This window comes from Mastomys coucha, unplaced genomic scaffold (assembly GCF_008632895.1).
Source record: "Mastomys coucha isolate ucsf_1 unplaced genomic scaffold, UCSF_Mcou_1 pScaffold21, whole genome shotgun sequence".
Classification (NCBI taxonomy): domain Eukaryota; kingdom Metazoa; phylum Chordata; class Mammalia; order Rodentia; family Muridae; genus Mastomys; species Mastomys coucha.
The window spans coordinates 1,918,307-1,930,996 of NW_022196904.1; the positions used below are offsets into that span (position 1 = coordinate 1,918,307).

The 12,690-nt window shown below is 49.7% G+C and overlaps 1 protein-coding gene and 1 pseudogene across 4 annotated transcripts in view; both read left to right on the top strand.

The window, feature by feature from the left end:
* The first annotated feature begins 4,724 nt into the window (after positions 1–4,724).
* LOC116104229 lies at positions 4,725–4,824 on the top strand (annotated as a pseudogene).
* Positions 4,825–6,334: 1,510 nt separating this feature from the next.
* Positions 6,335–12,690, top strand: part of Kmt5c (lysine methyltransferase 5C) — a 6,709-nt gene continuing 353 nt past the window's right edge. The window contains exons 1-9 of one of the 4 annotated variants that reach the window (XM_031385135.1): positions 6,335–6,450; positions 8,079–8,281; positions 8,416–8,581; positions 8,914–9,023; positions 9,261–9,424; positions 9,532–9,551; positions 11,298–11,434; positions 11,575–11,759; positions 11,879–12,690. The exon at positions 11,879–12,690 is cut by the window's right edge and continues 353 nt beyond it. In XM_031385135.1, the coding sequence (XP_031240995.1) occupies positions 8,172–8,281; positions 8,416–8,581; positions 8,914–9,023; positions 9,261–9,424; positions 9,532–9,551; positions 11,298–11,434; positions 11,575–11,759; positions 11,879–12,393 (1,407 nt within the window). In that variant the 5' untranslated portion in view covers positions 6,335–6,450; positions 8,079–8,171 and the 3' untranslated portion in view covers positions 12,394–12,690. Of the gene's footprint in view, positions 7,684–8,078; positions 8,282–8,415; positions 8,582–8,913; positions 9,024–9,260; positions 9,425–9,531; positions 9,552–11,297; positions 11,435–11,574; positions 11,760–11,878 lie in introns of all 4 variants that reach the window. The other 3 variants (XM_031385131.1, XM_031385133.1, XM_031385134.1) reach the window with 3 other exon arrangements.

Sequence of the window (12,690 nt, forward strand, 5' to 3'; positions counted from 1 at the left end):
ATCTCTTCCTTTCTCTCTCTCGTTTTTTTAAAGAATTATTTATTTATTTTATATATATATGAGTACACTGTAGTCGTGAGCCTTCATGTAGTTGTTAGGACCTCTGCTCGTTCTGCTCAGCCCCACTCACTCTGGTCAACTCGGCCCTGCTCGCTTTGGTCAACTTGGCTCACTCAGTCCCCACTCACTCGGGCCCAAAAGATTTATTCATTATTATACATAAGTACACTGTAGCTGTCTTCAGACACACCAGAAGAGGGTGTCAGATCTCATTACAGATGGTTGTGAGCCACCATGTGGTTGCTGGGATTTGAACTCAGGACCATTTGGAAGAGCAGTTGGTGCTCTTACCCGCTGAGCCATCTCACCAGCCCCTCTGTCTGTCTCTCTTTTTATCTTTTCTTTTTATTTTTTGAGACAAAGTTTCCTTTGATCCTTCTGCCTTAGCACCCCCAAATTCAGGAATTATATGTATTTGCTGCCACACCCAGCTTCTAGACTGTCTCTTAACTTATGACAGGTTAATAGCTTTAGAGAAAGTCCAGGGATATTTTCTTTGGCTGTAACGCTCTGTCTAGCTTAGCATCTAGCCCTGTTCCTACCTTGGGGTGCAGGCATCCTCCTATTTTGGTGCCTCTCAAGACATACTTCTGCCTCTAAGCCTCTAATCAACTGCACTTTTTGCCATTCTGAATACCTCTGTACCTGCTGTTGGTCTTCAATAGCATCTGATGGGCCCTTATATATTTCCAAAACCCTGGCTTTGCAGAGGTAGTAACTGTTTCTGAGGAAAGCAGATGGCTATGTGACTTGGCTCTTGCAGAGCTGATACCCCATTGGTAATGTGGCACAGAGATTTCCCACAGGCAAATATGTGGGCTAGGAAGCAGGTGAAAGACAAGGGGTGGGAGGAAGAGAGAAATACAGTAATTGTGTAATGGTTTCAAGCTTTCCTTAGGGACTGATAAGAATGCTTTAGAACTTGTTAGAGGTGATGGTTGTGTTACCACTGGACCGAACACTTTATTTACTCTTTTGTGACAGTCTCATGTAGCCCATTTCCACATTAGTTAACAAAGGGAAGGGGAGGGGGGAAATTGGGGAAAAAATGACCCCAACTTGTTTTTTGTTTGTTTGTTTTTCTGTTTTTGTTTTGCTTCATATTTATTCTGTGTTTGTGTGTATGTACATGTGTGGACATGCTGGGATCACTGTTTGCACATTGAGACCAGAAGAATGAATGCCTGCCTGTGGAGAACAGTTTTCATTCAATTTAATCCCTTCTCCTTAACTTCTTCTGCAGCTGATATTATTATTTCATCCTTCAACAAATCTTTTTATATGTTTTTTGTTTTGTTTTTTTGTTTGTTTTTTGGTTTTTCTTTTTTTTTAAAGATTTATTTCTTTATTTTATGTATATGAGTACTATACTGTGGCTGTACAGATGGCTGTGAGCCTTCGTGTGGTTGTTGGGAATTGAATTTTAGGACCTCTACTTGCTCCAGTCAACCCCACTCTGGCCCAAAGATTTATTTTTTAATTATACATAAGTACACTGGAGCTGTCTTCAGACGCACCAGAAGAGGGTGTCAGATCTCATTACAGGTGGTTGTGAGCCACCATGTGGTTGCTGGGATTTGAACTCAGGACCTTCAGAAGAGCAGTCAGTGCTCTTACCTGCTGAACCATCCCGCCAGCCTCCTGTTTTTTGGTTTTTCGAGACAGTGTGTCTCTGTATAGCCCTGGCTGTCCTGGAACTCACTCTGTAGACCAGGCTGGCCTCGAACTCAGAAATCTGCCTGCCTCTGCCTCCCAAGTGCTGGGATTAAAGGTGAGTGCCACCACTGCCCAGCTCAGCAAATCTTTAAAAGAAAGTAGTATGCTTATTTAATGTGTGTGTGTGTGTGTGTGTGTGTGTGTGTGTGTGTGTGTGTGTTGTGGGGGGGTGGGGGTTGGCTACAAGTGCCTCTACCTAGTGAGTCATCTTACTAGTTCCAGCAAATCAAATGAAGTGATAAAGATGTGTTATCCCTGCCTGGGGAGGCAGCAGCAAGAGAATCACTTCAAGGACACCTTGTGCACAATTCAGAGGACAATCCTGAGACATTATCTCAAGTAAATAAATGGAAAAAAAATCAAGCCTGACTCGACATTTATCAGGGAGGTTGGTCAGATTGTTACAGGCTGAGCTGATGAGGGACCAGATATGGATGAGGTCACAGAAGTCACGGAAACCAAACCGCTTAAGACTGGAAAGACAGGGGAGGTCAAAGAAAGATGTCCTTGTTAGAAAGTCAGATTTTAATCTAGGAATGTGTTAATTAACTAGAGCAGCCTCAGACCGAAGAAGTGCTCAGCGTCTCCCAAATTTCTGCCTTTAAGTGGGGGCATTTGCTTCCAGGACAGTCAAAGAAACACAGAAAAGTCCTGTCTCAAAACAAAACTAAAAACAAAACAAAAACAAAAGGAAAGTATTTGGTAAATGGTCTTGGCTTTGTTGTGACAGATCCACCAGAGAAAACAACTTGGACACAGGTTCAAGCCAAAAGATAAATCTTTTATTTGTTTATTTATTTATTTATTTACTTATATTGTATGCACATTGGTGTTTTGCCTGCATGTATGTCTGTGTGGGGGTGCTGGATCTCCTGAACTGGAGTTACAGACAGATGTGAACTGCTACGGATGTGCTGGGACTTGAATCTGGGACCTCTGGCAAAGCAGCCAGTGCTGTTAACCACTGAGCCATCTCTCCAGGCCCTAGAGAGTCTTTATTAGCTGGAAGTGACTACACTGTGTGTTCCTGATCCCAGTAGAGCCACAAGATGTTCTCAGGATGAGCTTTTAATCACAAAAGTCATAATCTGTCTTGACATCCTTCAGTTAACAAGAACAGTTAGCCAGAAGCAGAGCTGCAGAAGCCAAAGGGTAAGACTAGCACAGCTAGAAAATTTCCAGAACAGTGAGCTTTGATGGATTTTAGATAGCTCTTCTCATTTTGGCAGAGGGTTCTGTCTATGAGCTGGGTTTCCAGGCCAGAATACCACGTCTGTCATGGTGTCAGTTGTGCTAAGGTCTGGGGTCTATTAACATCTGGGGGCCTGTTACAGCTTACCTCTGCTTATGAGGTTAGGTGCCTGTAATCCCAGAACTTGGGAGTCTGAGGCAGAAGGCTCTTCTGAGTTTAAGGACAGCCTGAACTACATAGTGACTTCCAGGCCAGCTCCAGCTATAAGAAACCCCTTTTCAGAAACACAAAAAGTAGCCAGGCAGTGGTGGCAAATGTCTTTAATCCCAGCATTTGGGAGGCAACGGAAGGTGAATCTCTAAATTAGAGGCCAGCCTGGTCTACAGAAGGAGCTCCAGGACACAGGTAAACCCTGTCTCAAAACAAGCAAACAACAAAAACAAAGACAAACAAAAGCTCCAGGGATATAATCCAGTCGGTAGAGCTCTTTCTAGCATGGATGAAACCCTGGGTTTAACACACAGCACCAAGTAAAGACGGTGTGGTGAGGGCTGTTATATCTGCAGTCTGACCTCAAGATGGTAAAGACCAGCCTTGGATAGATGACATCCTGTCCCAACTCCTTCTCAAGGGAGTACACCTGGGCTGTTCCCTTGGCTGATGGCACAAGGTCTCAGTTGTGTAAAAGTATCTTCTATTCACCTGATGTAATTGTTGACTTGGAGGTTTACCACCTCCATCTGCTAACCTAGGCCTAATCCTGGAAGCTCTTAGCCTCCATACAACCTAATCTAGGCCTAGAATGTTTTCAGCCTCTGAGACTTGCTGCTGAATAAACTCACCCTTTCTAGCTCTTTCTGAACTCTGACTAGCTGATCAACTCAGCTCTTCTGGCTCAAAACTCCTCTCCCCACTGACAGATTCAACCTGACTTTTCTCTGCCTCTTCTGAAGTGCTATGCTTGGCCTCATACCAACTTTGGCAATCTGTTCTAGTCTTCTGGCTCCTTCTTACTCTCTGAATGGTTCCGTCTTCACCTGTGCCTAGCTTGTTTTCATTCTCTCTCTCTCTCTAACCTGTCTCTGTACAACTGTCCTGGTAAAACTGTCCTCTCTCTTTCACTCTCTCTGCCCTGCTCTCTCTTAAGTAGCCTCTCTTTTTCTCTCTGTTCTCAAGAGAGTTGGGCATATACTATTCTATCAACTCTTTCTCTGAAACACAGATGCTTCCTTCTACAAACTAACTTTACCATCATTGTTTGGGATTAAAGATGTGTGCTAAGAACACGAGTGTATTCCAGCCAGAGTAGCCATGTTGCTGTATTAAATCTCTCTACCCAATTGTTTGCTGGGCGCATCTTTTTCTTTCAAAAATAGAAATGAAACCACAAGCCTCAAGTGCATGTTGTATACCCACAAGTTATACCCTCATCCTGGAATCTACTTCAACAGTCTGGAAGACACTTTGGTATTTAGTGGGGCTTTTTTTCCTTAAATATATTTTTATTCGCTGTTTGAAAATCTCATACAATGTGACGGCACCCAAGGAAGATATAGTCATCTTTATCCGGAGAGATGCTCAGGGTAGGGACTGTCTTAGAATTCAGGAGAGATAAGGGTGGTGAAGCATGGCCCTCAGACACCTGAAAGTATACCAGTGTATGATATTTGCTTTGTAGATGGAGCCATGAAGCTGTGAGTTGGCAAACCCCCAAGATTACAGGACAGTACAAAACTTCAGCTTCCTTAAAAACAAACTGTTGCAGCAGCACATATACTAAAATTAGAATGATACAGAGATTAGCATGGCACCTGCTCAAGGATGACATGCAAATTCGTGAAGTGTTCCTTATTTAAAAAAAAAAAAAAAAAGGTTGGCTGGTTGATAGTGGCACATGCCTTAGCATTCAGGAGGCAGAGCCAGGAGGATATCTAAATTTGAGGCCAGCCTGATCTACAGAGTTGAGTTTCAGGATAGCCAGGTGTAATACAGAGAAACCCTGTCTCAAAAAAACAAACAACAAACAAAAAACAAACAAACAAAACAAAACAAAACCACCACCACCGAAACCAACAAAATATTATGCATGGCATAGTGGCACATACTTTTAATTCCAGCACTCTGGAAGCAGAGAAAGGAGGATCACTGTAAGTTCAAGGCCAGCCTGGTCTACAAGATGAGTTCTAGGACAGCCAAAGCTGCATGTCTCAAAAGAGAAGCTACTATGTTTTAATTTATTTAGTGTGTGTGTGTGTGTGTGTGTGTGTGTGTGTGTGTGTGTGCGCGCGCGCGCGCGCGCGCGCTCGCGCGCAAACTTGTGTGAGAATGCACACGCCTTGGCATGAACGTGGAGGTCAAGGACAACCTTCGGGAGTCAGTGCTTTCTTTCCATCATGTGGATCCTGGCTGTTAGACTTGTGGGCAGGTGCTTTTACCCACTGGGCCATTTCAAGTTCCATCTTACTTCAATTGGTTGTTCCTTCAGTCTATTAACAAAACATTCCGAAAAGTAGGTATTATTCTAACCCACCAAATAGATAACTTATGAAAAACAAAAACAAAGACTGCCTGCCCCAAGCATGGAGCTTATTTATTTGGACGTAATTATGATATTCTGATAATTATATTTGCAGGATTGAAGAGGGGGTGATCTTAATTACAGGGGTTTCCCCATGGGAGAGCCCCATGAATCAGAGATTGTCTCCCTAAGTCCCAACTTCTCAGCGTCTTCTCTTTCCGACCAGTTCATAGGCAGGACAAGAAAACTTCACAGAGTTCTGGTAGGTACAATTTTCCAACCGGTAAGGAGTATTGGGAAAGAGAAAAGGTCTTCTTGCCAAGCAGGGTTGGCAATGAAGTTTTGTTGCCATGGCAACCAATGGTCTCCTGGGGCCGGGAGCAGCAGTGGCGCGCGTGTGCATTCACCTCTTTCCTTCCTGGTTCGCTCAATTTTGCCCCGCTTCAGGCTGAAGAAAGAGAATAGGGCTCCGGACTCTAGAGTGATGGGCGGAGGCCTTAGCGAATGGAAGCGTGGTCCTGCTCAAGACCAGCCAATAAAATAAGAAGTTTGTATCCGACGGGGCCTGCCCTCTTTTCACTTGGACCTGAATAACCTGACCCAGACAGAGTTTCGGTTGGAGCGACGGCTCTTTGAGCCAATGAACGCATGGATTTGGGGCAGGGCGGATGAAGAGGCGGGACAGATTTTTATGGCAACATCTGAATGACAGCGACCAGAGCCATTAGCTGTAGTTCGCTGGATTTATTGGGGAAAGTGGGCGTGGTGGGGTTTTGTCAGGGCACGGACTGGGGCCAGGAGAGGCGGGAAAAAGAGAACAATGAGAGTCAGCCAATAAGAACAGCGCGAGTTTCATAGCAACGGAAGAGTGACGGCGAGTTGGGCCAATAGAAGGTTAAACTGTCTGTCATCCCGGCCCGAGGGGAGGCGCGGCGTCTCTGTCTGACGAGAGCCGGAGGAGGCGGTGGGTGGAGGTGGCGGCTGCAACGCGGGCGCCTGAGGAGAAGGAGGAGGAGGAGGAGAAGCGGGTGAGGGGCGGCGCGGGGCCCGACCTCTGAGCCCCCTCTTGGCCCCCGCCCCGCGCCGCCCGGACTCCCAGTCACCCCCTGACCCGGCTGTCCCCGGGCCCTTCCTCGAACCTTGCCGTCCAAGTCTCCAGCCCCGCGGATCTACGCGCTTCTCACTCGTACCCTTCCCTGCACCCTTGGAGCCCATGCAGACTCCTCTCTCACTCTCAGGTCTTTCCTCGCACCTTAGGGGTCGCTCCTTGCCCCACCAGGGCCCATCCCCACCACCTTTTCCTGCATCGTAACCTACCCTGACACACTCAGGGCACTTCCTGACTCCTGTCTCACTGTCCTGGCCTCTGAGGCCCTTCCTCAGACTCTGCTTCCCAGCCCCCTTCTACAACCTTCCCAGGCTTTAGGTAGCTACTTAGCACCCTCAATTCCTTCCTCGAACCCCTAGAGTCTTTCAGGTTTCCATCACTTCAAATCCCCCAGGACTTCCCCCAAACCCTGCTTGGAACCGCTAAGCCCTTCCCTTGGACTCCAGGCGTATCTACCCTTTGGATTTCGTGGGCTCCTCCCTTGCAACCTCGGGTGCCTTATTCCTCCCCCTGCCCTCCACAAGTCCTCACCCCCGCCCCCCCCATCCTTCCTGACTTCCCTCCTGTTTCTCTCCCCTTTTTCTCCCGTCACATCATACTCCCTATACCTGGCTTTGTCTTTTCCCAGCTTCCAGGCTTTTTTCTAAGCACCCTCTTCATTTAACCCAGCCTTGTTTTTTTCCAGATCTTTCTCCCAGAATGGCAGAGTGTGTCTGCCACACTCTGCCTCCTTGCTCTCTCCCAAAGCAGAGAATTGTCAGACACATCATAGTGAGGGTACTGGATAACCTGTCCCTCCATTTTATTTGATTTGGTTTTTTGAATCTATTTTTCCCCCTCTGCCTCCAACCCTTTTGTTTTGACTTGTTCCTTCTCTCCATTCTGTTTCTTCCTTCTTCCTGTTTTTGTCCTCTTGAGGGCCCCCCTTTTGCTGGAATCCTCCATGAGGGAATAGGTACTGGATCCTTCTTCCCCTAATGGCTGCCTGGGTTCCACCCACAACCTTTTGACCACTCCCCAGAGGAGGGTGACCTTGGAGGGAGGTGTTGAGGACAAGAGAATCAGCCTACCGAGGGTCAGCAAAGGCAGGCAAGAAACTCAAAACATGGAGTTCATTCATTTTCCCCTTTCCTTGATGAGAGCCCAGCTATCCCCCCTCCTCCCTCCTGCAATGCTAAGCCTTTGGAGTTACCTCAGACTGCCAATTAATCTTCCTTCCCCCTGGGTACACAGGGACCTGTCTCCTACATGTGCACTTGGCAAAGTGGTCTTTGTGTGTGCTGACATCCATGAAAGCATACGTGTCCTGGGAAGGTGGTGGGTGATTGGGGGTCATGCATCTGTTTTGTAAGGGGGGGTACTTAATGCATAGGAGACTGACTGTATTTCTCTTAGGGTTTCCTCACTCAAAAGTACCTGTTGGGTGTCATTCTTGCATAGAGCCCTGTAAAGTCAATATTGATTTTCCCCATGCTCTCCTACAGATAAGCAGGCTCTGGGGCCCACAGACATCCCATGCAGCTTCTGAGTGGCACATCCATGTTCTGTGCCAGAAGCAGCATGGTTTTTAGAGCATCATGGGGCCTGATCGAGTGACAGCCCGAGAACTGTGCGAGAATGATGACCTGGCCACCAGCCTTGTTCTTGACCCCTACCTCGGCTTCCGCACCCATAAGATGAATGTCAGGTGAGGGGGAGTTTGGGGGTAATGGGTCCTGGGTCCTGGACACTTTTACAACTCTCAGTCTGGTCTCCCTGAAGCTTTGGGTGGGGGCCAGGGGCCTGGAAGTCCCTGGAACTCAGGCATACCCTTTCTCCCAGCCCTGTGCCCACCTTGCGACGACAGCACCACCTTCGCTCAGCACTGGAAGCTTTCCTAAGGCAACGGGACCTGGAGGCTGCATTCCGGGCCCTGACACTGGGAGGCTGGATGGCCCACTACTTCCAGAACCGTGCCCCTCGACAGGAGGCTGCCCTCAAGACCCACGTGAGGGAGCCCATGCCCCAAGCCTGCCCTACACTTTGCTCTCTCCATTTAGCTGGCAGATTCTAGAGCTCTCAGGAGAGTAGCCCCCAGGTCTAAGACTGTCTTGCTGCTGGGGACAGCCTGCAAGGAAGGCTCAGAAGCCTAGAAGAGGAGAATTGGGGGCGGGTGAGCTGAGATGAGTCCACCCTCCTCTTCCTTTGACAGATGAGGACACCTAGACCCAGAGAGGACCCAGGCCACACAGTCAGTGACAAAGTAGACCTGGTCCAAGAGAAAGAGGCCCCTGTGGTTGGCCCTGCTCATCTTCCTGCCCTCCCCCACTCTTCTCTCAGATTTTTTGCTACCTCCGCGCCTTCCTGCCTGAGAGTGGCTTCACCATTCTGCCCTGCACCCGCTACTCCATGGAGACCAATGGGGCCAAGATTGTGTCTACCCGTGCTTGGTAAGAGGGCTGCTGGGAACATAGACCTAGTCCCTCTGGATGAGGTAGGACCCAGGGGAAGAGGGGTTAGTGACACAGGGAGACCTGGTGGATTTGAGAGAGAATGAATGAAGGATGCGATGGCTGGCCCTGTGCCTCAGAGCTCCTGTTCCCAGGGTGCTTCTGCCTGAGAGGCCCTCATCCCCAGCATGGATTGGGAGGAATTGCTCAGAGCCCTATAGCCTAGCCTCTTGGCAGGAAGAAGAATGAGAAGCTGGAGCTGCTGGTGGGCTGCATTGCAGAGCTGCGTGAAGAGGATGAATACCTGCTTAGGGCTGGGGAAAATGACTTCAGCATCATGTACTCCACCCGAAAAAGGAGTGCCCAGCTGTGGCTTGGCCCAGCTGCCTTCATCAACCATGGTGAGGGCAAGGCTAGAGAGAGGATGGATGCTGCGGGGCATGGGCGAGGGGCTGGCTTCACTTGCTCACTCTTTCTCTTTTCTCTGTTGTCCACCCAATGGCGCCAGACTGCAAACCCAACTGCAAGGTGAGACCTTCAGAGTGTGAAAAGAATCGAAATGGAGGGAGGGCTGGTTTTGGACTATCCCACCTGACAAGGTGATCTCTCCTATCCTTTGCAGTCCCTCGTAGTTGGTAGCATCACCCAGGTTGGGCAGCATGGGAAGGCATGTGTCCTTAAGGACAGCAGACAGAGAAGAAGGGGCATCAGTTGTGGCAGAGCCTGGCTTACTGCCTGAAATGGAGGCAAAAGTGTTATGGGGAGACAGATTAGCAGGTAGCTAATCTCACCAGACAGCTTTGAAGGCAGGGGCAGGGGAGAGCCAAGAAATTCCAGGAGGCCAAGGACCTCTGCTAAGAAACAGTGGGCAGAAAGACAAAGTAAGGTAAGGGAAAGAGGAGGTGACTGGCCTGAACATGTTGCATAGGGTATGGGAGGACCAGTGGGGTGTAATATTGTCTTGTCATGCATCTTGGGAGACCGAAGCAGGAAAATTCTAAGTTCTAGGTTAATCTTGGTAACTTCAGTGAAACTATATTTTAAAAAGGATGTAGCTCAGGGCAGGGTGCTTTCTTAGTGTGTGTAAGATCCTAAGTTAGCACCACAGAAACAAAACAGATAGTTGAGTGGTAGTGCTCTTGTGTAGCTTATGAGTGACCTGAGGTCAACTCACAGGACCAACAAGAACAAAAGCAGAGTTTTAGTTGAGTACCCTGCCTTGTACCTGTGAAATCGGTGTTTGGGAAAGAAACAGGAGGCCAGCTTGGTCTGCACAGTGAGTTTTGGGCCACCCAAGACTATACAGTAACAAGGTCCTATCTTCAAAAAACTAAAAAGGGGCTAGAAAGATGGCTCAGCAGTTAAGAGCCCTCACTGGCTGCTCTTCCAAAGGATCTGGGTTCAATTCCCAGCACCCATGTGGCTGTTCACACCTGTGTGTAGGTCTAGGTCAAGGGCTTCTTATACAACAACAACAATAATAAGTCCCCCATTTGTGTTCTGTCAGGACACAGACCTCTGGCCCTCTGTGGGGCCAGAGTAAGGGCCAAAGCTCAGCTTCTTGTCTTAGAACTGGAAAGAGTTATGGCTGTATGGCCTGGTCTCGGGTTTCTCCTGTTGATGACCCCTAAGACTGTTGTTGGGGTTAGGTGGTGGATACCTGAGAACGTAAAAGACTTGTTCCATGTGTCAGAGGCTGTTGGGATGAATGACACACAGCCCCCATGAGGCCCTTCGCCTTGCATGCAGACACTGAGTGGGACAGAAAAGAAAGGTCACCATGCACATAGTTGTCAGCTTGCTTACGTGTATAGTGGCCTGGAATCAGCAGGCTCTGGAGGAGCAGAGCTTTCCTACACGCTGAAGAAAATCAGAGGCACAAGAAGACAAGGTTTCACACCACATGGCTGGGACTGTAAGGAGGCTCCCCATAACCAAAGATGGGGGCACAGGATAGGTCTGAGGGGCAGAGCTTGGTACTTGTCTACAAGTCAGAGGAAGAGCGCAAGGAGTGGCACTGCATCCTGCCTGGAGGTCAGGTTGGCTCACTGGCTGACAGGGAGGGTTAGACACAGAAGGCAGGCTCTTAAGGGGCTCTGTGGAGAACAGGCTCTAGCCAGGGTAGCTACCAATAAATGGTGGGATAGGAGTGGGCTCCTTAGCTGTGGCCTAACTCATTACAGAACCCTTGGACCCGGGTGCCTGGCCAGGTTGTGGGACTGGACTGCTCCTGCCCTGTGCTCAGGCTAGGGTGCTGAGGGGGCATGGCCTCAGTTTGTGCCCTCAGATGGGAATACTGCCTGTGTGAAGGTGCTACGGGACATTGAGCCAGGGGATGAAGTGACTTGCTTCTATGGCGAGGGCTTCTTCGGTGAGAAGAATGAGCACTGTGAATGCTATACCTGTGAGAGGTAGGTATGGACCGAGTGGGCAGGGTGTGTCAACCTTCCCTGGGAGGCCAAGGGTTGCTAGGCTAGGGTACATCCTCAGGATTCACCCTAAAACATGTCCAGCCCAACATCTCTGCCTTTGCCCTTCTCTGTTCCTGCAGGAAGGGCGAGGGAGCTTTCAGACTTCAGCCCAGGAAGCCTGAGCTGCGGCCACAGCCCCTGGACAAGTATGAGCTCCGAGAGACAAAGAGACGTCTGCAGCAGGGCTTGGACAGCAGCCAGCAGAGCCTGATGAGCCAGAGGGCCTGCTCTCACCTGTCCCCACTGCGCCCTGACCCATTCTGTGGTGAGCATGCCTGTTCTCTAGCCTTTGGGTCACTTTTTCTGACCCGTCTAGAGGAAGAGCTAGCTGCACGGGTCCTGTTGATAGCCTTTCACTTTTTCTGTCTCCTCTGACCTCCACAGCTGCCTGCCAGCCCCCATGCCAGCTTCCCACTGGCCCCCGCTTGGACTACTTGCCCCTCTGGCTCCAGTGGGTGCCTCAGCCCCAGCCCAGAGTACATCCCAGGAAGCGCCGACGCCATCGCCATCGCCCCAGGATCCGCCAGGCTTCATTGCCCCCTGTCCTTCACACTGCCTATGTCTCCCTGCACCGATGGGGAGGCTGTGGTCCACACTGCCAACTCCAGGCTGAGGCCATGGTGACCCTGCACCACACCCAGACTCGCTGGACCCCACAACAGGACTGGTACTGGGCCCGGCGCTATGGGCTACCTTCTGTGGTGCGCGTGGAACTTACCCGCCTAGCCTCAGCCCCACCAGCTGTTCCTGTCCCTGCTGGAAACCCAGGTCCTGTCCCCACCCCTGACCTTATCCCTAAGCAGGCCCTTGCCTTTGCTCCTTTCTGCCCACCTAAGCGCCTCCGGCTAGTGGTCAGTCATGGTTCTATTGATCTGGACATCAATAGTGGTGAACCATGATAGGCTGCTCACCGGGAGCCTGGAATGGAGTGCAGAGTCTCTAACTTGGACCCCTCCAGAAGGGAAGGAGGGAGCTGACCCAGGTCTGATCCTGGGAGTGTGTTGTTTGGGACATCCCTAGAGAGCTGATCCTTGTTGCTGTTACGTGTGCTGCCCCCCTGCCCCCCGAGCCAGCCCCAACCTGCAGGGAGCCCTGGCCATTTGATGTCCCCATCCCTGTCCCCCACCTCAGGACGGTAGGAGTCATACTTCTCCCCTCAGCCTTTTCCTCCCAGGGAGCAAAGCCATAAGGGTGGG